The sequence below is a fragment of the Eumetopias jubatus genome, unplaced genomic scaffold (genome assembly GCF_037043125.1).
Source record: "Eumetopias jubatus isolate StellerSeaLion01/CBP00866 unplaced genomic scaffold, mEumJub1_p1.0 scaffold_16, whole genome shotgun sequence".
NCBI classification, from domain to species: Eukaryota; Metazoa; Chordata; class Mammalia; order Carnivora; family Otariidae; genus Eumetopias; species Eumetopias jubatus.
In genome coordinates this window covers 28,153,416-28,179,067 of record NW_028274822.1, presented here as the reverse complement: position 1 = coordinate 28,179,067, position 25,652 = coordinate 28,153,416, and the positions used below count along the sequence as shown (strand labels likewise).

The following is a 25,652-nucleotide window of genomic DNA, read 5'->3' as shown; positions in this document are numbered from 1 at the left end:
TTATATAAAAACAAGATGCAAAGAGTTTACCCTGGCAAGAGTTCCCATTTCTCTGATGCTCCTTCCCCACCCTGAGGAACTAAAGCCCTTATATACCACTTTCACTATTCTCCTCCCCGGAGCCCCCACTTTTACTTTTACAGCACTTTTACTTCTCCAGTATCAACCACCCTTGGATCTTACTGAGATCATTTATAATTTTTTATTTTTTTCCCTTGCCTCGTATTTTTGCAAAAATCCTTACTCAGCCCCTATGCCCCACATTCCCAGTAATTCTATCGTTGTTCATTTGGCATTTACTGTGTAGAGCAGACATGTTACCTTTTATCACTGTTCACTTTATTCTTCACCTTCCCTTGTTTCATGATCTTTGTTATGATTCATGTATTATTTGTTTAGAATTCTTGCTTGAGTATTGAGTGTTTTGTTCAATACTATATGAGAGAATATGGGTGACATGTTCTCTGACTCTGCATGTCCACAAAGTTTCTTTCCCTTGCAAGTGAATGGCATTTTGGCTGGGGGTTCCTGGACCACAGCCCTTCCCTCAACTGTCTGTAGCCATTGTCCTTCCATTTTCTGGCTTCCAGGTGTTACAAACAAAAAATCTGATGTCAATCTCATTCTTTTTCCTTTGTAAATAACCTATTCTTTCTTTCTAAAAGATCGTAAGATTTTCTTCTTATCAGTAGATTTCAGGAATTTTATTAAGTCAAGCCTAAATGTGTGTCTTGTCTCATCAGTCCTGCCTTTCAATCTGCAAACTCAAGTCTTTCTTCAGCTCATCAGCTTTTCTTCTAACATTTGTGTGATTATTGCTCTTTCTCCATCTTTTCCTTCTTCTATCTCTGGAATGCCTATTATCCACATGTTCAGTCTCCTCGAGCTCTGCTCCAAGTTGCTTGCTTCATAATTTTTACCATTTGTATTTTTGCTTTGTTTTGAGATACTTCTTCCACTTGATCTTCCAGGCTACCAATTCAGATCCCAACAGTAACTTTTCTTTCCTTCAATTCAAGAGATAAGTTGAATTTTTAGTTCAAAAATCATGTGTTTCATTTCAGAAAATCTTTGGGATTTTGAATCTTGAATCTCCATGTATGTTTATATTATTCTTTTGTTGTGCCCAAGGCGACTTGCCAACTTTCATGAGCCAAGCCCCTAGACACTTTGCCTTATTGTCTGACCTCATTCACTCATTCATCTAGAAGACATGTATGAGGAACTGTTAATATGTTACTCAGGACCCTACTTGACCAGGAAAGAACCAGCCGAGTTCCTGGTTTCAAGGAATTCGTTTTATGGGAATTTGCCTGGCCAGGTGAGTAGTCTCACCTGAGGTGAAGATGAGGGTAACACCACAGATTGCCTGAGCCCATGTAAGTTCACAGTATCAGTTTCATTATTTTGAGTCAATTATCTGGTTGGATTGGTCTTCTGTTCAGGAAAAGTATCAAGCATGATGTTAAGGGTCCCAGGAAGATTTCTGTGCCTCATCTCTTGTCCTCTATCTTGCCATTACCTGATGTCTAAACATTCCCAGCCATCCCTTCAGTTCAAGCTTTAACCTGTTAAAATGTAAACAGTCCTAGAAAGATAATACAGTAAGCATGATCAATCATCTGCATCTTAGGTTGCAGGAGTCATTTCTGAGAATAAGTTAGAGGGGAAAGTAACAAAGAAAAAAAAATGGGTAGCATACTTTGAAAGAGTCTTCGGCAATGGAGGACATGCTAGGTGAAGCCAAGCTGGATGAATGAGGTCTGAAGCCCCCTTGTTTCATCAGGAATGATGATGACACTGTTATATTTGGCTTGGAGAAGAAAAGAAATGGCTAGGATCATGGCTGTCTGCAGTGTGGAGTAATGCATGTGGAAAAAGTCAACTTACTCAGCATTACTTCAGAGGAGTACTTCAGAACAAGGATAACTAAGTGGGATTGATAAGCAGGCAGACTTTGAATCAGTAGAGAAGAGCGGTTTTTCACAATGGAAGTTGAGAAATAGGCCTGTGAGACCCTAAGTTCCCTGCTCTGGCAGTGCAAGGACAAGGGCTAGAGGCCTATTGGGAATGCTTGTTTTGGGTGGGGGTAGACCAGCTGACCAGGTAGCCTCTGTCTTCCAACACTAGTTTCTCCAGTACTCTGGCCCTGGATCTCTACAGAGGAATGGGAAGGAGGCATCACTGAAATGGCAAAAAGTTAATAACATGGAGATCAAATGTACCAAGAGCATACCACTGTTGCCTTTACAGCTTTTCCTACAGTTTACCAAAAGGCTCAACATGCTTGTGTGGATGCAAGCTGAGATGCCAACATCACTCAACTGTGCCTTGTCTTTGAACTGTTCTCACCTATCATTCTCCCCTCTCAGGGAGTTCTTCTTTGGGTTGGTCTTCTAAGATCTGCCCATTTGGAAATTCAAATCTTCATGGCCTGTATTTGTGGTTACATCAAACCCATGTGCCCCAGTTTCTTTGTGTTTCTTATATGAGTCTGAGCTTTGTTTCCTTGGGTCCTAAAGGTTGTGAGGGTTTGGGGACAGCTATAGTCTAAACTAGTTAGGAGTTGGCAGTTTCAATGTGGGTATGAGTTCTATTCAATAAACCACAGTCTCATTTGGCAACTTGAAAGGCATTCACTTTTTATGTGAGATTTTTTTTACTTGCCTGGCTTTTCACACCTCCTACCATTCAGAGAAGATAGAAGAATCCATAGGGAACACTTCTGTCCCTAGTGAAACTAGAATTGCAAGACCCCAAGGAGGGAGATGAGGGATTGCTAGAAAAGTGTTTGTTGCCCCCTGTAAATTGATAACTAGGAGTCCCCAGCCCCCTCATACAGCTGAACAGGCTGCTGGAACAGAATGAAATAAAGGAAGTAGCTCTTTGTAGAACATCTAGCCCAGCATGCATTTATTCCACCTGAACTCCGGCCTATTCTGGAGAAATCTGACCTCCCCAGTGGTCAGTGCAGCCCTCCTCCTTCTACAAGATTGGAAATGTGGAGTTGAAGGGAGCCATGAGCACTGTGAAGAAAACTTAGTTCTGAAGTGAATTCTGATTGAGCTTTCAAGGAAATAATCTGTAGGCATAGACAGATGTCTTGGGGAGCCATTGGTATCTGAACTGCAGCCCTCAGTAAGAATTGTCTGGGACAAGATTCCATCTTGATTAGGGGGCTGGAGGGAGCGCACCACAAGAAGTACAGGAACCTTCAGGAAAGACCAAGAGCAAGAGGTTAAGGGATAGGGCATGCAGAACTGAGCCAAGAGCCGCCAGGTGGGGAACAAGGAAAAGTGTCGTTGGCAGACGTCCATGGGCCCTGAACTAGCAATACCAAAGTAAAGACCCTGTGCAGGGGACTGATCTCTAGTCAGCTCCACACCTGTCCCTGGAATGTGGGGCTCCCCAGCTCCTCCCCCCGTTTGCTTTCTTTCTTCAGAAGGACCTCTGTGATCAGGTCCCCTCTTTGGCAGTTCTGAAACACCTGGCATGGTGGGAAGGGGGCCTTTGACGTCAGTGGGGAGGTTGTCTACTCAGGTGTAGCTAATTTCCTCAATGTGGGGTTTTGTTTCTAAACCTGGGTAGGCTGCCTCACAGCCCATCAATAAGTGTGTATATGTGTGTGTGCGTGTACTCGTGTGTGTATGGGGGGAAGGTACACAAACCTGGGATGGGCTGGGGGTGGGGGAGGGGGAGTGATGCTTGACCCATCATACCACAAAGCCAAACAAAACATGTTTAGATTGGGCCCCCCTCCTCAAACTCCAGCCCACCAGACCCCACAGCCCCATGGGATGTGGGAGGGTCACCTTTCCTAATATATAGACCTCAAGTCCTTTCTGGAGGCAATGGTTAGGTCATGCCCTTCTTGCTCTGAGCGGGTCCCCTGGTGAGTCCTCAGGACCCTTGTCAGCATAAGTCAGGAGGAGGAAAGGTCTGAAGATTTCCACAGAACCAGAAAGACAGCATCTAGTATTGGGCTGTGCAGAAACTTCTGTCGAGATGGCAATATTGTCCCCCAGTCTGTGCCCTGGCTGTACAGGGAACTAAGGGAGTTTATTGAGGTTGGAAGACAAATTGGCCCCCTGAGGAGACAACACTTAGATGATTGCTTTAAAGGCAAGTACTGGAGCGAATTTCTAATGAGAGCAGCAACTGAGGGAGGACAGGGAAGCTCCTGCTACACGATCTCTGGCTCTGTCTCTTTAAAGGAAACCTGCCTGATCAAACCAGGTGGGGGAACCATGGTAGCCAGAGCCAGTCCTCCTCAGGGAGTCTAGAAAGAATCTTTTGTCAGGAAGGCCAGAGTGAGAGCAAGCTGCAGAAAGAACACTTGTCTTTCCTCTCCCTCCTCTTCCATGATACCCTTTCTCAACTGGAAGACGTGTGCCAGGCATAGGGTCAGGGAATGCAAAGTGAACTTACAGAGGGTCAGCAAGAGGATGGGCAGGAGGGCTCCAGGAATTGAGGGGCTTTGGGTTTAGGGATCAGTCCAGCATCCGGAGTTGAGGACCAGAAACGCCACCCAATTGGAAAGAAGCTTCTTCCCACATCCTGATGGTCTAGATTCCTCCAGCCCTGTGCAGGAAATCAGAAGAAGCCCAGGTAAGAGGTCTTGTGAGGGAGAACTGAACCCTAGACCAACCCCCCACAGCCAACAGGACCATCTGACTTTTCAAAGGAAGAGAAAAAAAAGAAAGGCTGATGTTTTTCTGTTCCTTTCTTCTGTTGAGCTATGGTGTCTGGGGAAGCTAGTCCTACAACAGGGAACATTACAAAGAACTCTAGAGAGAATTTAGATTCTGGAAGCTTCAAAGCCCTTGCCTTGTAGATAAAGAAACCATGGTTTTCCAAGGACCTGTCCAGGTGATAAAAGAGCCTGGACACAAGTCCAGGGGTGCTAACTCACAGATCTGAGCTCTTCTTGCTCACCTGGTGATGGAACCAAGTTAATCCATCGGCCCTCACATCTCCTTACCACACTTGCTGCCCACTGGGTGAGTCTTCACACTATTTGTCATCCTTTCCACAATTTTGTGACCCACAACTCTAACATAGGATGGTTCCCAGGGCAGCACCACATGGAGTTGAACTGTGGGAGGCTAATGCACTGAATTTGAAAACTTTCTTCCTAGGAGTCATTACCTGCTGCTTCCAGGGTGGAGGTACCTGGTCCAGGCATCTTGGCCTTTCCGCTCAAGTCCTGTACCCCTTCCTCAGACATGCCAATAGAACTAGACCATCTCAGCATCTACAAACCTCTTAACATCCCCACTTAACAACCTGTCTCTTTGGTGCCCCTCTCTTACACAGCCATCTTAGATTACTATGGACATATTCTGTGTAGCTACAGAGAGTAGGTGTTTCTGGAATACTCCAGGATATTGAAGTTATCTGATCAGAGAATGGACAGCCTTGTATGGTACGTGATCTCCTCCAAAACTGGCACCAAAGGATGTGAGGTTTGGTGAATTGCTGAGGGAAGGCTGTCCTGTGAGGCTTGAAAGGGCCTGTGGCAGGCATCTCCTGGATAGCAACACCCTGGCCTTGATCCACCCCTTCTCTCAAGACATAGATACTTATACAGTATCTACACCTTCCTTTAAGGCTGGTGGGGGAGGGGAGTAAGTTTACTTGCAAGTGCCAACTCTAACTAATTAGTATTGGTTGTCCGAGCGTTGTGTTAAGAAGGAGTCTGAGGCTGTTTTGGAACTTATTGGGAGAGTGCTATCACTAATTAGCTATGTTTGCCATAGATAACGGAGAGGAAGGGGGCAGGGAAGAGGAAGTAAAGAAAAGGAACAGGGAAACATGGCTACCGGAGAAGAAGGCGGTGTACAATGGCCCACAACTTTCCCTGGCCTTTTATTGGGTGTCACAAATGTAATGATACACAGGTGGTTTGGAGTGGGGTTTGGGGGAGGTAACTCTTGTTTTGGGGAGGGGTGACAAATGGGTCTTAATGATGGGTTCCAGATGCTCCATATGTTGAACACTGCAAGCAATGTATGGATGGTATCGATCCACCTGCAAGAGACAGTGACATCTGTTCAAAATCTGAGAAAGACGACTTACAGAAAGAATTTAGGCATGGGCCTGTCCAAGTGAAGATTGATTTTCAGTAACATGGACTAGATCAGTTTTCCTCTTCTGAACGATGTCATACAAGGTTTGGGTTTGTTTAGTTCCTCTCAAAGAAAATGCAGTAGGTTTCAAAATTGTATTTGACAGGTCGGGTCCTCTACAAAATCTTTTTTAACCCTGGTATTTGAATGGTTGATGTTTTCTGGACGTTCAACATCAGTAAAGGCAGAAGTAGTACGGGGCACTACTCTCCAGGACCCGCGTTTCTGAACAGATACCATGCCTCATAATTGTGCTTTCTTTCTGTGAGTCAATGGGAGGAAAGTGCTGCTGGATCCCTGCCTATTAAAACACAGGATGGGGCGCCTGGGTGGCTCAGTTGGTTAAGCGACTGCCTTCGGCTCAGGTCATGATCCCCGAGTCCTGGGATCGAGTCCCACATGGGGCTTCTGGCTCGGCGGGGAGCCTGCTTCTCCCTCTGACCTTCTCCCCTCTCATGCTGTTTCTCTCTCTCTCTCTCTCTCTCTCAAATAAATAAAATCTTAAAAAAAAAAGAACACAGGATGGTGGCAGTCCTCGAGGGCAAGGGTCATACCCCTGAAATGGCAGTGGGAAGCCACATGCATTGGGACACTTAATAAGGCTCGTCAGGGAAGGAGAGCCATGACTCCTGCGCCAGGCAGGCAGGCGAGGGTTACTCAGCCACTAAGGTGTACCCATGGGCTATCAAGGACAGAGCTTTCCAATCGTGGGCCACAGCGCACGCCACGCTGGGCCCACAGAGCCCCCACTGGCCCTCTAAGGACCCAGGTGGGCCTGGTGGGCCCTGAGTCCATGGGGGCAGGCCCTCTGGCCATAAATAGCATTATCTGTTCACTGCATCATGCCACACACTATTTTCCATGTGTGCCATGATGTTAGGGGGAGAAAAGTTGAAAGAACCCCAAAAAGTAAGTTATTATGAACAAAATTATTCTTGGGCTGGAGAACACCCAGCCCACCTCTTAAGTGCTTAGGGATTTGTGGCCACACAGAATGGACCATGTAATATGTAGTTTTCCACAGCCCATGGAGCAAGATCTCTGTCTTCCATGGTCTGTTCTCCTCTGTCTCCTTAACTGAGATCTTCCAGCCACGCTCGCAGGATTCCTGGGTTTCTGGTTGGTTGGTCACAGATGGTCAAGCATTGTATGACCATCTGTAAACTTCCTTTCTTTTATCTAAGTGCCACCGAAAATAATCAGCTCTTATCCTGTAAGCTGCAAAACCCTAACTCGACTCAGCCATTACCTTTGTCAACCAATGAAAGGCTCTCTCTCACCTTTATTTCAATATTTATCAAGTATTTAACAATGACAATGAGATGTATTATTCTTAAAAATAGCTCAAATCCTGCAATAGCCAATGATTGTTCCTTATTCAGAAACTAAAATGTGTAGTATAATTATGCCTCGTTAATTTATTCAGCAAATACTTCCGAGTGCCTACAGAATACAAGGCTTATGCCGGGTGCTGGGGAAACCAAGGTAATCGGGTATAACCTGGGCTGCCGAGGGCCTCACCATCCTGTGGAGGTGACAGACAAGAACACACAATTGACACTTGGCAAGATGAGAGTCAGTGCGGGCAGGTGTAAAATGCCAGGTGTGCGCCGGGACAGGGAGTCCTCCTGCCCTCTGGCCTGCAGCCATCTGAGGGCAGTGGCCTCACCGGAAAGGGATCTGACATGTGAGCGCTGCAAATTATTTTCCAGAGCCTCTTGCAAGCATTGTCTCATCTTCATAACAATATGAGGAAGAAACGGAGGGTGTCCCTCCAAAATAACTGCCATCATTCTATAGATGGAGTTCACAAGGGCTGCCGACGGCGTCTGTATATTTCTGAGAGGCATGCATGCAGTGGGGAAGCGTCACTGAAAACAGCATGCGGAGATGAGACTCTGGTTCTTGGCCAGAGTTACTGCTGCTTTCTTGTTTCCCCACCACACCGATGGAACATTTATTTCTAGAACATTTGGAAGATGTGTTCAGGATATTCTCGAAATCGCCTTTATCCATTAGGAAAGTCTCGAGCATCTGTCCCAAAGGTAGGGGTAAAAGGCTCTCATCTTAGCTTTAAGTATTTTCACCGCCTCGGGAAATTTGTGGCCTTATCTCCAGTTCTTGGTGGCATCTGCTCCACTTTACCTTCTCAGCTGTTGGCTGGCACGTTGGGTGGGGCTGCTGCCCTCAAGGTAGTGCCCCCCACTTCAGTCGTACCCACGGGACAGCCAGAACCAACCCCGTGTCAGACCCTATTTGGTGCCACCTCCCCAAAGAAAGACCAAAAACAGCGTTCAAGGGAAAGAAAGATACTTTTTGCTTTTGCTTTTTGTGGCTGGGACATCAACCCCAGGAACATACAGTAATATGGGCCCGGCCCCCACTTTCCTGGGCCCTGAGCAGGTAGCAGAATCTGGGGTGCTAACAGTGAAGGGCCAGGGCATGGAAGGTGGGCCAGGCCTCCTGCCACCACTTCCAGAGCCTCTGATTGGGTGTCAAGAGACCTGGGAGCAACTCCGGGCTGTGCCATGATTCATGAGCTGTATGACTCAGTTGATTTTTCGGGACACAGGAGGTAGACTGTGATCTTGTAATTTCGTGCAATTCTCAGTCTAGGAGGCTAAGGTCAGAATACTGCTGTGCCCAGGGGGGTGGCTGGGGTAGCTGACATCGGCATGTGAGAAACGAGAAGCAGCGGGCCAGCAGAGGTACCCTTCCAGCCTGGCAGATGAGCACTTGGGATTGGCGTTCCGGCAGAATGCCCCGCTGTGTCGGACAAAGCATGCTACCCTCTCAGTCCTCATCCCCCCACACAAAACCTGTCTGCTGGGTGTCCGAGGGTAGGCTGATGTTCCAGGTGTCTCTGAAGCACAGGATCAGGGGGCTCCTCCAGGTCTTCGAGTAGTTCCCCACTAGAGAAATAGGGCAGACTGGCTCATCTGTCTCTTGACATGTATACGTGTCTATGACATGGTTTCTGAGGGGAAAGGAAGTGCACGTTTTCACAGGGGGAATGGAGAAGCTGGAAGCTTGACACCGAGACAGATGCGATTCCTACCTGCAGCTTCAGAGCCACCACTCCTGCCTTTCCAGGTTCCAGACGTGATTCCCCGCCGCACCCCCCCCCCTCCCCGCCAGCTGCCTGCCTGGCTCTCACCGCGTGCGACCCGGGCGGACACTGACCTGTCTTGCTTTGTCCCCGGCCTAGGTGGCAGTAGGGAGCAGCCGGCCACAGCAAGCCCCAAGGCCGATGAGGGCTCGGAGGCCGTGCCCCCCAAGCCCAGGAGTGTGTTCCACATCGAGTGGTCATCTATTCGGAGGAGGAGCAAAGGTGGGTGCTGCTCCCCTTCACTCTCGGGTCCTCAAATGACTCATCTCTAGAACGGGGACAGTGGCAGTACCTACTTCACAGGGCAGTAGGGAGAGCCACGCGGGCCAGGCTCATTTTTATCACACCCAACCTCTGACCACAGCCATTGCCCCGTTGTCTGGACCCTCCGGGGGGTGCGGGGGGATGCTGGAGCTGGGACAGGCAGCCGACTCAGGAGGTCTCCAATTTGACTGCATATGGGAATCACCTGCATCCCATCCCTGGAGACACTAATCTAATTCATCTGGAGAGAAGCCTGGGTGGGCATAAGGATCTTGCAAAGCTCCCCATGAGATTCTAATTTTTGCCAAGCCACAAACCACCGGTCCACTTACAAGACGAGAGGTGAAAGTTCTCGCCTACAGTGGTGGTCAAGATGTCAAGGCCAAGGAAAGAGCGGGAGAGCCATGGAAGGGAGGGGACGCCCACAGGCCGAGAGGGGCAGCCAAAAATGAGCAGGTGGGGAAGCCAGGGAGGAGTTGGGGGCAGGGGGAGGGAGCAAGAGGAGTCCTCCTTCCTCCCCAGTCAGATGCAAAAGTAGCCACGTGAAGAGCCAGGGCAGAGGGGTAATCTAATTCTGCCCCTCAAGTCCCAGGGAGGGGAACAGAGTCACACAGCTGGCAAGGGACAAGGGGCGGGGGGAGGACCGGTTAGTGTCCTTTTTGCAATATCACATGCTTCCCAGAAGACGTGTTCGTTACATTCTTGCTCCAGTTCATCTAAGCTTCATCGTTTCTCACCAAAAGTGGCCGACCCAAAGAAATGGGCCTGGGTGCTGTGGGAAAACATCATACAAGGTGGAGAGGGCATTGATACATCTCAGGGACCCTCTGGCCCAGGGGTTTGTATTTGACAGAGGCCACCGGCATGGCAAGAAGAAAGTGTGGCTTGCTCCAAAAGGTTAACAATCCCCTTCCAAACATCCTCCGTCCCAGTGGTTGGGGGCTGGCGGAAGGGAAGCCCTTTCACGGAGTGCAAAGGAGCCTGGGACATGGATCAGTGGAACTGCTCAACAGCAGACCCGGGGCAGCTTCATGCACAGGAAGCGGCTCCATCAGGACGCCACGCACACTGGCCTCAACATCTAGAGGAATCTTTGCTCCTACTCTTTCTTTCAAATCTTCCAAAATTAATTTTTCCTGCATAGGGTAACTTCCCAACCATATTGGTATTTGCAGCCCCTGTCCCTTCAAAAATGGGACGTTTTTGTGCCATTCATGTGCCGTTGTTGCCATTGATGCATCTTAGGTACCCTGAAAGCTCATGAATGCAGTGGGAAGAGCCAATTCAGTCTGAAAATACCGGGTGTTCAGAGCCCAGCCTGCCATCCTCAAACTTGACCACGAGAGGGAACCAAAGCACCAAGACCGAAACTTCCAAAGTTCTTTTAGGATGCATAAAACCCTACTAAAATTGGTCATCTTTAAAAATAAATGATCTGGTGGGGCACCTGGGTGGCTCAGTCGGTTAAGCGTCTGCCTTCGGCTCAGGTCATGATCCCAGGGTCCTGGGATCGAGCCCCATATTGGGCTCCCTGCTCGGCGGGGAGTCTGCTTCTCCTTCTGCCTCTGCTGCTCCCCCCCTACTTGTGCCCTCTCTCTCTCTGTCAAATAAATAAAATTAAATAAATAAATAAATAAATAAATAAATAAATAAATAAATAAATAAATAATCTGGTAATAAGAAAAATATGTTTACAGCAACGTTACAAGAGTTTTCTAGAATCACAAGATTATGCCAAAATCTGTTTCAAGGAATGACGTGGACATCACTCGTCTTAATCCAACCAGCAGTTGCAGCTAAAATACCTGAAATCCCCAGATATATATCTAAAACAAGAGACCAGAACAGCCTGCGGTCATCCAGTTGAAGTCACAGTCAAATTCAAACCCAGACCTTACATGGCTCAGGCAGCTTAATACTTTAGGAGAAATAACATCCGAGTTTTCCTTTCTTTGTACACTTACAAGTTTGTGCAGAGAAAGAACCCTAGATGTGGGGATCACGGCCAAGGCACTATTTCTTCATCTAAAAATAGAGTGGTTGAGCTAAATCAGAGGCTCTTCACTAAAGGTCAGTCGAGTCTCTGAACTCCCTAAATTCCTGTAAAATGTCCTGTTTACATGTGGATGTACATTTTTTACCCAAAGTGAGAGTCCAAATGGGTTCTTGACCAATAAAAATTAAAAGGTGCCTTCCAGCTACAAGACATTGAAGTTCTGGGCTTCCTCAAGTGGAATAGGAAATATTGAATATATCAACCCAACTGTAAGAAATTTGCTGCTAACGTGCCTGGGTAGAGCTGTCCTAATTGATGATGTACTTTCCTTCAACTCCAGTGTTTGGAAAAGGCGACCACCAGGAGAGACAAACCAAAGACCCTTCTCCCTATCAGTACCGGAAGCCCGCGGTTGAGCTGCTGGTGAGTCACAAGTGGCCTGAATCGGGCAGGGTCCTGAGGCACAGAGCCTGCGGCAGATTCGGAAGCAGACGTCCAGAAAAGATGCCCTCTGATATAGGCAAACTTTGCTTGAATTCATATATCCAGAAACATAATTACCTAGGATAAAAATGCCTATTTTTCATAGTCTACTTTATAAAATTTTATATTCCTTTTATTTGAATTAGCTATTATCGGTCTTCCTCTAAATCTGGCATTCAAGCATTCAGGAAACAAGCTGGTGCCAATTTTCAAACACAGAATACTTATGTGTTTAATTTTATGGACAGTTAAATTTTAAAGACGAGACAAGCTGGGGGTGGGGAATAATTTCTTCTGGAAAGAGTGTGGTATAGGGGTAGTCATGGTTGAAATAAAGAGTCTAAAAATCTGTGTTTAAATATCAATTCTACTGTTTGACCTTGATCTTTGCCGGTGAGAACCCTCCATCCATGCTGGAGCCCTCATCCCCAGGATGAGGGTAAGTACGGTGTCTTGTACTGCAAGGTTGTTGCCCATATTCAATGAGGTAACACGTCAGACAAGACAAAAGGTATTCCTAAATACCAAATGAAAACATTAACTTGGTCCCCGAGCTAACACAAATGTGGCTTCTCTGCGTGGGAAGCGCAGGGTGTGGGAGCTCCTTGTCTTGCCCCTGGACAGGATCTGGACGCCATGGAGGACAGCACTGAGATAAAAGTGGAAGCGAACACTTCCATGGCTTCCTGGATTCAGAGTCACCTGACTGCCCATGGGAAGAGGGTCAGCAGAGCCCTCAGTTACATCACCGGGGAGATGAAGGAGTGCGGCGAGGGGCTTAAAGGTAAAGGTCCTGCAAGCAAAGCCCTTGACCCTGCCCCTGGAGTGTCACTTCCAACCGTCCCCAGCAGGCGCCATGCCGCGGTTCTTGGTAGATTAGATTGAGTACCGTTTCTACGGTCGCTCAGAAGGAATAGGAGTTTTGCTGTGACGGCAGACATGCACTCTTGGGAGGTGAATACAATACGTGTCAGTGTGCGAGCCCTCATTTCCAAACCGAGCAGCCGTGCTCTCACACATACCCCATCGGGCATTTAGGCCTGGGAGTCTAGAGTCACCATTCCAAAAAAAAAATGTCGGCCCTATGGATGACTCTTGGGAGAACTATGTCTACTAGTCCAGTAAGTTCTCTCTCGCAATCCCCCCTCTGTGCAGCAAGAGAATTTTCTTTTTGGATGTGTCTTCTTGAAAAATCATGCCGCTCTCACGGCGGCGGACAGATAGCTCAGGGTACCTTATCCCCACTGCTTGAAAAACAATGTAAAGACCACAACCAGCTGACGATGGGTCTGAAGAGTTTTCTGGACAGCCGAATGACCTCTTGGATTCCTGGTTTATCCCCCTCTGTGGCAGGTGACGGTAGGGCCCTGCGAACCCACTTTGGACGCAGAGCTTCCCGTACCTTCCACCCACCCACCTGAGCCCCATGCAGGCCTGGCACACCTGAACATTGACTCCCTGCCCTGGTTCCATTTCAGACAAATCCCCAGTGTTCCAGTTCCTTGACTGGGTCCTCCGGGGCACGTCGCAGGTGATGTTTGTGAACAACCCCCTCAGCGGCATCCTCATTGTGCTGGGCCTCTTCATCCAGAACCCCTGGTGGGCCATCTCGGGCTGCTTGGGCACTTTTGTGTCCACTTTGACAGCCCTCATCCTGAGCCAGGACAGGTAAATTCCAGGAGGCCCAGGGCCCGAGCGTGAAGCCAGAGGTCACTTCCTGCAGGGACCCTATGCCACCTTCCCATCGCCTCGCTGCTGGCCTCCGACCTCAGACACTGTTCAGACTAAGGACACTAATAACTAACAACAGCCACTCCCTCGTTATTTGGTAACAGCTCCACATCACCCAGGGGAACGTGAAGGGCTGATGTCTTCCCTTCCCATTCCCAGTGGGGCCATCTGCTGGAAGGTGTGTGCAGTCGGGCCCCAACCGAGAAAAATCTGGGTCAGAAGGAAAGTCAAGAAGGCAGTGCCCCTCCTGAGGCCCTGGGGGGACCCCACTACCCCAGCCCTCCTCCATCCCCCCAGGTCGGCCATTGCGGCAGGACTCCACGGCTACAACGGGGTGCTGGTGGGGCTGCTGATGGCCGTGTTCTCAGACAAAGGCAACTATTACTGGTGGCTTCTGCTCCCCGTCATCATGATGTCCATGTCGTGGTAAGTTTGCTCCTGAGGCTGCGGGTGCAGTCAAGGGCTGCCAACCTTTTCACCCCAGCTCCCTGTCTAAACTCAACTTGAAGGGGGCATGGACTTTGCACATCAGAAGCATCCACTGGAAATAATTACTAATGTCATACAGTGACAGAACCATGCTAGCTGATCTGTGGACAATATCTCAGTACCTACCAGCCTCCACTCTTCTTTGTCTAAGATCTAAAAGGGTTTCTGGTCCTACTCAGCCAGAGCACAGAGAAAGGAACTGAGGCCCATATATAGGTGAAGAGCCATACCACAGCATCCTATGCATTTCTAGAAACCTCATTCCTCCTGCTGCCCCCCACCCAGCTTTCCCCCGTCCTTGGGACCCCTGACCAGCCTGGGACAACCTCCTAGTGTAGGCTGAAGGACCAGCCGCCGGGCAGAGCCCTTAGAGGGTCAGGGCTTAGCTCCCCTTCCCCTCCAGAAATCAGCCACAGGGAATTCCGGGCAGGAGGCTTGGTGCTCTCAGCTGCTCAACAAACATTTGTGGAAGGAAGGAAGGAAGGAAGGAAGGAAGGAAGGAAGGAAGGAAGGAAGGACAGACGGACTACAATTCTGCTCCCGTCACTCCCCCACTCTCCTCATGCCGAAGCATGGAGCTGCCTGACTTTTCAAGAAGCTTCTGTGACTCTTTGCCTTAGGTCTTCCCCCAGAAAGCCCTCTTTCTAAAGCTGAGCCTGGGCGTCTACCCTATCACCGCACCAGGCCCAGGGAGGAGGCCATGGAAAGATGTGCTCAGGGGCCAGTCAGGCTCAGAGAACGAACCCAGCAGGCTGCTTTTCCTTGGGAAAGTGCTCCTGCTCAGCCTAGTGTCAGGGCCTGAACTTCTTGAACAGTCTCCTGTGCTTCTGCCACAGCCCCATCCTCTCCAGTGCCCTGGGGACCATCTTCAGCAAGTGGGACCTCCCAGTCTTCACGCTGCCCTTCAACATCGCCGTGACCCTGTACCTGGCGGCCACCGGCCACTACAATCTCTTCTTCCCCACGACGCTGCTGCAGCCTGCATCCTCCGCACCCAACATCACCTGGTCAGAGGTCCAAGTGCCCTTGGTAGGTGTCGGGGAAGGCAGAAGGGCAGCATCTGTCCAAATGCCATGTTAATGTGGCATTTACTGCAGCCTCCATGGGTAATGACTATTACCCATGGTGTGGGTGTGAAGCACTTGGCATGCGGTCTCTCTTTAGCCACCATTCTTTTCCTTCCTCTCCGTAAGAGCTAACAGGACCATTTTTGGTCCCACGCTGTCCTAGCACAGAGGAAGAAACTGAGGCCTGAGGTCACACACCTAATCAGTGAAGAGCAGAGTTGAGATTAGCACTCTGACCTCCTACTGCTACACCTGGGTTCTTTCCTTTTTCCTTTTGGAAAAAATCTTTTTGGTGCTTTCCTCCAATTTTCCTCCAGCCTGCACTGTATATTTTCTTCCACTGGTCTCACTGAATCACTAAAGACATACACATTACACGACCACCTGTGGGCTAACGAAGTCTCTGTTGCGACCTCCAGAATGGATTGCATTCACTATCTGAGGTGTGGTCACACCATAAAGCACAGGTGTTCCTCCATTAAGAAATGTCTAGATATTAGAGCTTTTAACATTTTTTTGCAAGTATTTTGTATATAATGCTGGCCTCTGGAAGTCTGCCAAGATAATTAATAAGACACGTTTTCGCTGAGGTCCTCCTGCTTTCCGTTACACTAGACTACCCTCCATGGTCTGGGGCTTGCTCTGGAACTTTGTTATTGACAAGTCATCATCTAACCACGAAATCACTTGGGCTTGTTGAAAGAACTTTCAGAAATAACAATGACTCATTTCTTGTAGCATTTCATAGAATACAACAGCATGGTAGAAAGGCCCTGCATGTGCACTAAGAAACATTATTTAGGATGAGAAATAATAATAATAATAATACATTATTTAGGAAGAGAAATATTCATGTTGGCCTCATCCTTGTGTGTGTGTGTGTGTGTGTGTGTGTGTGTGTGTGAGGACCTTTGTGAACCAGATGTGAGAAAAGGTTGATAATTCACTCATTAGGCTTCCCTTTCATGGTATGTACCCCATCAATCAGTTTTGAAGGCACAGTTGCTCTAACTGGTTGGCTGTGGGGAGATGGTGTTAGAAAGGGTAACTTGAAGATATTATGCATTCTCTATGCCACATTTTCATTGGAAAAGATACCTAGGAATTTTGTAGAAATGAAAAACAATTAGGGAATCCCGTACAAATACTTTAGAACCCCAAAGTTCCAGAAAAGAAAAATTCAGTTTTTGGTGGTTGCCTTTTTTTTTTTAATTTTATTTATTTATTTGACAGAGAGAGAGAGCACAAGTAGGCAGAGCGTCAGGCAGAGGGAGAGGGAGAGGGAGAAGCAGGCTTCTCACTGAGCAGAGAACCCGATGCAGGGCTCGATCCCAGGACCCTGGAATCATGACCCGAACCGAAGGCAGACGCCTAACGACTGAGCCACCCAGGCGCCCCTGGTGGTTGCCTTTTAAGAAGTAACTCTAGCCAATTAAATGGATTATGATAATGACTAATATGTTTTGTCTTTTTGACCACTCATGAGAGCCTTGAGTGTTGGGGAGACAAGTAAATGTCAGAAGGAGGGTCTAAATCTCCCAACAATATTGAAGCCCCATGAGTTCCTCTGCCCTCTGGTCCCCAGAGGGCCCCCTAGATGGTGTCACCAGCTGGGAATACACTGCCCAGCACCGCTCCCTCTGTATCAAACTCTCCAACCTGCCCGCCCGCACCCACATGGTAATGTCGGAGCCCCCACCCTGTTCCCTGTTCCTGGGGTCACAGGAGATTGAGTCTGGAGGGTTAGCCCACTAGGCCACCCCACGGGCTCCTGCAATGTCTTCCTGTCTCCGCATACCTCCAGGGGCAGAGTCTTCTCGGAAGGCAATGGGCTGAGAGAAGAGCTGCTTCCTCGTAATATATAGACACCCTGGCCCAGGACTCTGCTTCGTCTCAGCTCACTGCCCAAGGGGTGAGATGAACCCCAGTGTACCCTGCATGGCCACTCCCTTATGCACTTTCTAAGTCAAGGGCCTTTGGCCAACCTTCCAAACCATGGGACCCAACCCCAGTCGCTGGGGAAGGCTGCATGCCCAGGATGCTTTTCTTGAACTCCAGAGCACATGTGCAAGCGCCCACAGGCAGTGGATCCTGCCTCCTCAAGCCCTTCACATTGGCAGACAGGCCCCGCTTCCCTGAGCTACGTGGAGACCTGACGCAAGCTGGGAGCTCATCTATCGGTCACCATTTCGTTGACTTATCAACCAAAGAGCAGAGACCATGATACTACCTCCTCAGAGACTCTTCTGTGAGTCCAACTGCTCACCCAGACCAGATTAACATGACCACAGCCCAGACACCTTATTCTTGGAAACACAAAATAACATTTTTTCATAGCATATTCAGCCTTTTAGTCGTAATTTTAGGGTTTTTTTTTAAACATTACAAGAGAGTTTTGAAACCCCAACCTTGATCAGACATCTCATTTTAAGTTTCTAGTTTCTCTTCAGTGGGGGTGCAGTGCCTTACACTCATGTTTCTAAATAAAGGAAACTTAACATCTTAAACTATTGTTCTAAGAACTCAAGATTAAAACAGAAAAGCTTGTGTTCCTTTAGAGTTCATCTATTTGGATACAAATATCTTGGAAACCTGCTGCAAAATGTTAGGGTAGAAACTTTGGCACAAATCTTTTCCAGCCAAGGTTCCAGTTGCCCCTGGTCTCCCTCTATAACTGCACGTGATTCTTCACCCCCACAGCTTCTGAGAGCCATCCCTGTAGGAATCGGCCAGGTCTACGGCTGCGACAACCCCTGGACCGGAGGCATTTTCCTCATAGCTCTGTTCATCTCGTCCCCTCTCATTTGCTTGCACGCTGCAATCGGCTCCACTGTGGGGATGTTAGCAGGTTAGTCTCATCACTTCTCCCTTACTAATGGGCCATAAGGATGTTAGTGTCTGGAGTCAGCTCCAAAGAAAATGGTGACACGTGTCTTCAATACCCGTGACCCCCCGACCCCTGCTGATTCCCGCCAACTTTCACTCCTTCCATTATACCCTGTTTCCCCACTTTGGGTGCCAGTGCCCTCATGCTTCTGTGAGCAAAAGCTGCCCTCCAGAAAGGCTTTGGTGTTAGCCATTTACACCTTAGCATAAATGTAAAGTTTGAGAGAGGTTAATTACAGGCATGTTTGTGTTTTACGTCTTATCTCAAGAGATGATACTCCAGTAGAGAACATTAAGATATCAATGAAGAAGGAAAAGTCCTCTTTCTTGGCAGGGGAGGGAAGTTCTCTGGACTGCTTCAAAAGGCCGCAGAGTCCTTACTCCAAAAGCTCTCTTCTACCGTAACAGCTACACCACTAGGACTCATGTGGCTCTATGGCCGTTTCTTCCCTTTAGTTATTTTTTTCACTGAATAAAATCAGAAGTTCTTTTTTATAAATGCCTAAGAGAATGGCTGGTCTGGGCTTTGAGCACTGTGGTGGTTTTAGGGGCCGGCAGGAGAGCCCCATGAGACTCCCCCCCCAAACTCAACACCGATGCCTGTCTTCTCTCGTAGCCCTCACTATAGCGACGCCCTTGGACTCCATCTACTTCGGCCTGTGCGGCTTCAACAGTACGCTGGCCTGCATTGCCATTGGAGGCATGTTCTACGTCCTGACCTGGCAGACGCACGTCCTGGCCGTCGCCTGCGGTAGGGACTGCCACCACGTCCCTTTGCACCTTGCACGCCCCCGTGCCTGTCCCTGTAGGGAAAACGGCACTGAAAACCCTGTGGATCCTCCAAAGATAAATGGGAGGATTGTTTGCTTGTAAAAGGCTTTTTGTCTAAACCTGTTTTTGAATGGTTGCTTAATGATTCACGCAGTAAAAATTATTTTCATGGAACACAAAGCACTCAGCCACATGAAGACAGAATTTTGAGCTGGTGGTTGTTTGGTTGTTGTTCCTGGGCTGTCTCTGTGATTGCCACTCCCTGGCTGGTGATTGAAGCTAACCGACAGAGCAACTCCTCCACAAATTAATCTTTATATATAGAACTGGGTGATTTACATCAGTTACAGCAATTAACCTTAAGCATCCAAACACTAATCATAGGACTTTCAAATAATGCTTACGTTGTAGGAATGCTGAAGGGTATGGGTACTCAGGGACTGTCTAATAAAGATTTGCTGTTGTTAATACCCTAGGGACAATTAAGATGCTTTCAGTTGAGAAATAGGATGCAGAAGCAAAGCGCAGCTCCACTGGCTCATTTTCACAGAGCCTCCTCACCTCTTACTGGCTCTTGGCTCTTCCCAGCGGCCCAGCCTGGCCATGCCCTCTGCAGGCAGAGCCTGAAAGACGAGGCAGTGGGCCTATGTGGTCTTCCTCAAGCCTACAGGTTGCTGCTCCTCACTGGAAGCCCATATTCTGTTAATAACTTGGGATGAAATATTCCAGCAGGGAGGGCTGGGATCCACTTGGCCTTGGCCATAGAGTAAAATTTTCATGTATGGTTTATGCTGCTAAATGTTCCTTTGCTAGAAAGCAAGGTGGTGGGACCCAAGAGAACCATAATGGCTCCATTCTGGCCCTTTTTAACAAAGTTCATCTTCCACCTTAGCTGTGCTGGCATTTGCCTGGGATTTAACACATTTCAAAGCTGTCAAGTAAGAGAAGCATAACTCAAGTTTTATTTAATCGGCAAGATAGCATTTGTGGCCTAAATGTCTGGGGGGCTAACGTGTAGGCTGAGCTTGAGGCACCGCTAGTCACTGGACTGTGCCTTGGTTCTCTTTGCAGCCCTGTTTGCGGCCTACCTGGGCGCCGCGCTGGCTAACGTGCTCTCCGTGGTGAGTCTAAGAACGTGCCACACCACCCTTCCTGCTGTTCCTTCTGCTCCCCGAAGCCAGTGCGAACCTCTCCTCCGGGAACCCTTCCCCAATTCTTCCCTCTCGTCTCAAATCACACTGCCTGCCTTGGCACCTGCCAGACAGAAGGAGCTAGGTCTCAAAAGTTTCAGTGTCAACTGCTGGTCCAATCAGATCCCGTTGGCCTTGGGCCCACAGAGCTTCTTATAGAAGGACAATTTGACGAGCATTATCTTGTAAATTGAATTCTTTCTGTCACCTCATCCTCTAGATCCCGTTTTAAATCTTTATTATTTAATTTGTGTGTGTGTGTGTGTATATAGAGCAACTGCCCAACTAGCTGATGGGCCAGTGTTCATCTTTGTTCATCCCTTGGCAACTCGGCGCTGAGGGGGTCGTGAGGGAAGCCTTCAGGGAAGACAGGGAACCAAGCTGCAGCCATACCTGAGAGAAGCCTGAGCTGGTGGCTATGAGCACATGCAGCCGTCCAAGAACCCCATCTTTGTCTGAGCGCTGGTGTGAGCTGGTGTCGGAGTCAGGAGGAGCCGCATGGCCAGCCCCAGAAGAGGGTTAGGGCCCACGGCCCAGCACAGAGGGCTAGTGACTCAGCCCACAGTCAATGCCTTTCCCTTTTGGATAAGGTTTCAAGGGCACATTTTATAAAAGCAACCACAAAAAGTCCCAGTAGTCCTGAAAATGGGGACGAAGGTGGGCATTCTACCCACACCTGCCTAAATCCCTTCTTCACCCTTAGTGAAATTGGGCAGGTTGAACTTAGCTTAGGAAGGAATTTTCTAGGCAAGAGAATTGGCCTTCCCTGATACCATCCTATGTCCCCCAGTGGACTAAATCTCTCCCTGGGCCCCAGCGAATTGTGTACGTGCCTTTGCTACGACACTTGGAGTACGGTAGTGACGAGCCTCGTATACATTCTTCCTCGAACACCTTCAGCCTGTGTGCTCCCTCAGAACTGGGGCCCGGTCGTATTCCAATCTTTATCTCTAGTACCTATTGCAGTACCCAGCACATGACAGGTGCTTAAGACATGCTGAATGACTGAAACTCTAGGGGAGCAAGCCGCCACCATGGGGAATATAAGAGCTGGGGCTGAAGAGTCAGCCGTCAGAAACACGGACGGGTAGTAAGAGCATGGAGTATGGGCTCTGTGGCTCCTTGTGCTCCAGGCTTTCACATCCTGCGTGTACCCATCCTTACAGCTGACTGTCCAGGCAGTGACTGGGTGTCACGTGCTTTCCTTGGGCAAGGACTAGAAGAGATGCCAAACAGGATCCCAGGCACTTACAGGATGATTGGCCCTTTCTTCTGTGTACAGAGAAGTTAGAGGTTATACCACTCAATTTAGGCTTTTTTTTTTCCCTAAATCAAGGTTATTTTCTGTGTGCCTATGATGTTTAAGCCACTGTGCTGATCACTCTCAAGGATATGAAAAAGTGCAGGCTATTTACTCACTCTGAAGGAATTTCTAATCTCCTTGAGGCACAGGATATAAAAATGTCGAGTGACATTTATGAGCCCCTTCGAGCCCTCCACAAATGAGAGCACTTAGGAGCTGCATTTCTCTGCTTTCTCACCAGCATGCGTATGCACGGCCTATGTCTTCCACAATGCCACCGTCTACTCCACGGTCATGACCACGTGCTGAGGGCTATTTATGGGGTCCTTAGTATGCATGAGGCACCAACTCTCTGAGTAGACATTGTTATCCCTACTTAACTCTTGAGGAAATAGCTCTCAGACGATTGAAATGCCTTTAACAAGGTGGTTGGAGCTGAGATGTGGATCTGGGCCCGTGGGACTCTAGACCTACATCTTTTCCCACTGTGGGACTCCAGGGGGTGCTTCCCAAAACACACTGTGTAGTGTGAGCAGGGCTTTCAGGAGACTCATTGGGTGGAATTCATTATGCCTGAGTATCTTATGGCCACGGTTCTGGCTGCCATTGTTCTTCCCCAAGTCCCATCCAGCAGCACCATCTTTGAACACACACATTACGGGCACATGGTATTATCTGAGGTCTTTACTGCTTATCATGAAATGAGGCTGGAGGTGGGGAGGACGTGATTTGGTCTGCCTCAGAGTTGAGTCTGAAGGCTCCTTGTCAGCAAGCTCTCCACTCAAGTGATCTCAAGTAAGAGTGGGGAGGCATATCAAAAAGGCTCAGGGCATCTTAAGGAATAAAAAATAGGTCAACACCATGAGAAGGGGAGCTGGGAATGAGAGAGCCCTTGAGAAGAGAAGTCGCTGCCCTCCACTTTCAGGCCCTGCGACTAGGACAGCATGTCTCTGCCTCTCTCCAAATGTCTGTTCTGTCTCCCTGTGCCTCTCTGCAGTGCACACAGTCCCCCAGTGGCCACCCAGCACTGGTTGGCCCTCCAGTCCTTTCAGACCAAGAGCTCAGTCTCTCTTAGTTCAAATTCTCAAAAGAGGGATCCAATTCCCAGGCCATCTGCCTGTGGAAGTTGCATTTGAGTCAAGCGCCTTGCTCTGGTCCAATCAGCTGTGACCAAAGAGAGAAATATCATGAACTACAAAATGACTGCCAAAGCTGTTCCTTCAACAGGGGCTATGGGAGAAGGCAGGCAATGGTCATAGTTCCTAGAGTTGGAGGTATAGCCTGGCCAGACAGCCTGAGACAAAACAGGATTTCTACATAAAGCCATATTGTAATAGGGTTTCAGTGGCTGCATTATGAAGAACGTGTGTCCACCTGTTACAATGCAGGCAGAGAGCACTGACATGATTACATTGGCCGAGAATTAAGTATTATTCCTATCATTGCCCACGAAGCATTCTGTCCTCACCCGGGGCTGTATAGGGTTGGTAAAGGCTGATGAAACAAACACAAGCATGTGATATAACCAGGGCTTCTCTTGTGTCTCCCCCCTGCCCCTTGCTCAGTTTGGACTGCCACCATGCACCTGGCCCTTCTGCCTCTCGGCGCTCACCTTCTTGCTCCTGACAACCAACAACCCCGCCATCTATAAGCTTCCGCTCAGCAAAGTCACCTACCCAGAGGCCAACCGCATCTACTACCTATCCCAGGAGAAAAACAGAAGAGCATCAACCATAACAAAGTACCAGGCCTATGATGTCTCCTAGACTGCCTTTTTCAAAACATGTCACCATACATTCAGCCTTCAGCAGGTTGTCTGGGTCCCCAGGCTGAAGACTATGCAACCTCCCTTTCTGTCTGTTCTGTGATTTTCCCCTTAAGCAAGCCTACACCCTAGTTTATTCCTCCACATAAGGACATATGTGTGTAGTCACCATTTAGGGACCTCTCATTTCTAAGATGTACAACACTTATCAAATATACAGTTAGTTTAGACTTCATACCCATAGCTCACTCCAGAAGAGCTCCCTTTGAGGGGATTTGCCCTCCTCTGCAAAATAAGTCACATCCCTAAAAAGAACTCATCAAGAAGGAGACAGAGATTGGTAGCATGGGCCTCCAACTCAGGCATGTCATGGAGCCATGCACAGTACCAGGGAACATGCATTAGCCGGGAAGGTGATGGGATGGTTCTGCCCCAGCCCTGCCTCTAGTGAGCTCCTGCCATCTTGAGTGAGCACATCCCTGCTCTCAGCCTTGACTTCCTAATTTCATGACAGGGAGGGACTCTACAGTTCTCCCACATCAGAAGTGTTGATTCTTCTCTCTTGCCCATAAACTGACAAAATCAGCATGACCATCAAGTAATTACTTTGAGTAAGTAATAGATGGAGGGCTTCCCTGGAGAAGAGGCAGGAAAATGTTAATATTCTGAGATTTGTTCTTGAGTCATGAGCAGATACTCTCCAGACTTGGTGTTAGGAAACTAAAGTCACTGGAAATGCCAACATGCCTTCCTTTACAAAATAGAAATATTTCTGGAAATGTCATAAGATGAAAACTGATCTTTTTCAACACTCAAATCATGTTTTAAACAAATGTATTTTCTTTGGTAGTATTCATAAGCATTCTCTTATTAAATGGTTAAGTTCGCAAGATGGTATCAGGGTTTTCTTAAAATGGGGTTCACCTACCCTGTTCACTCATTGCCCATTTGAGGGGTTTTTCATGGTCAAGCCAGTGTCTGCCTGCGGTGAGGATGGGTTACAAATCATCAGAAGAAGGTCTGATTCGCTGACAAAGAGAATTATATGGAAATGACCGCGGTCATTGTTTTTTGTTTGAGTAGAAGCACAGGTTATTAACAACACACCTTACTTTTTAGGGCATAGTCTTTTAGTCTTGCATCCCAAAATTACAAACCCAGCCCCTCTTGAATGGCCAGTAACTCTTGTTATATAGTTACTCTGGTTACAGCGTAGAGCTCCTAACCCGCAGGACCCCTCCGTGGGAAGCCACGTGGCTCAGCCCTCCCACCCCTCCTCCGCAGGACAGGGATAAACCTTCCCCAGCACCTCAGGGGACACCCCCCCATCTTACACTCCCAATTCAGTGTGATGGGGTGAGGACATAAGATGGGGGAAGAAGGCAAGGGGCAGGAGACACACGCTCTATAAATGCAGCGTTAAGGAAATAATTACATTTGACCAAAATCCATCATTTGGAAAAAGCTGGTGTCTATATTTATGTTTTCTTTCCTTGTCTGCCCTGAGATCCCAGCCATCTTCTGCCAGCCCAAGAGCCTTGGGCTACCTATTTCTCTACCACGTCATACCGAGCCATTATGACTTCTCCAGGAAAACGGAACACTTCCCGCTGGAAGAAAATCCCCCACATGGGAAAGAAGAATGCGTCACACTCCAGAGGCTACCTCTGAGTTTGTGATCACACCTTGAGGCCAGGAAGGTCTCAGGCTATATTTTAATGACCATGGAGTTGTGGCTCTCTGAAGATCAGGCATCCAGGAATTTCCCCAGATGGCTGCTTCTGTTCACAATTCACTCAGTTCCCCAGAACCCTTAAGTGATGACATCGAACCATTAAAATAGCCCTTTTCTGTGTGTTTTCCACCAAAGTGTTATAATCTGGGTTTATGAAGAGCAAGAAACCCTCCACACGCATACCATTCTGCTTACTGACCACTAACAAATCCCTTCAGCTGTTCTAAGGATTTCAATATCCTCATCTATAGAGCAAACTGAGTTGGCCCAGGGTATCAAGCAAGGTGGGACTAGATGGGATAAAAGAATTCAACCCAAGAAAATGTATGAAGGCCGCGGGATTTCAAGTCTATATCAGCACCTCAATTAGGCACCAACAAGAGGAGAGAGGAAGCCAGCTCCCACCAGTTCCCAAGAGTTGGCTGTGCAAGTCAGTGCATCTCTCCCGTCACACCTACAGCTTGAAATCAGCTGCAAGGGTAGTATTTCCACCACAGAAATCAACAAACTACAAATCTGGGCTTTCTCCCCCAGACAGCCAGCTTACCAGCACACCACTGCCAGGCCGGTGTGGCGGAAGAAGAGAACGATTGTAGGGCTCCAGACCGGAGGCTCAGAAACTAGGTACTCTAAGTAGGTGATCCAGCAATGCCATGTAGACGCCATTCCACATAAGGAGGCATCTTCAAGGACAGCAAACATATTCTCAGGCATTAAAAAAAGCTCAGAAGATTT

At 48.3% G+C, this 25,652-nt stretch overlaps 1 protein-coding gene across 2 annotated transcripts in view; it reads left to right on the top strand.

Moving 5' to 3' along the window:
* SLC14A2 (solute carrier family 14 member 2) overlaps window positions 1-23,183 on the top strand; it is a 51,209-nt gene extending 28,026 nt beyond the window's left edge. Inside the window, exons 10-20 of one of the 2 annotated variants that reach the window (XM_028098333.2) lie at window positions 6,730-6,759; window positions 9,364-9,459; window positions 11,838-11,920; window positions 12,605-12,764; window positions 13,459-13,648; window positions 14,009-14,137; window positions 15,037-15,229; window positions 17,968-18,115; window positions 18,770-18,904; window positions 19,996-20,045; window positions 22,983-23,183. In XM_028098333.2, coding sequence (XP_027954134.2) covers window positions 6,730-6,759; window positions 9,364-9,459; window positions 11,838-11,920; window positions 12,605-12,764; window positions 13,459-13,648; window positions 14,009-14,137; window positions 15,037-15,229; window positions 17,968-18,115; window positions 18,770-18,904; window positions 19,996-20,045; window positions 22,983-23,183 — 1,415 coding nt within the window. Of the gene's footprint in view, window positions 1-6,729; window positions 6,760-9,336; window positions 9,460-11,837; window positions 11,921-12,604; window positions 12,765-13,458; window positions 13,649-14,008; window positions 14,138-15,036; window positions 15,230-17,967; window positions 18,116-18,769; window positions 18,905-19,995; window positions 20,046-22,982 lie in introns of both variants that reach the window. The other variant, XM_028098332.2, reaches the window with a different exon arrangement.
* The last annotated feature ends 2,469 nt before the right edge of the window (window positions 23,184-25,652 follow it).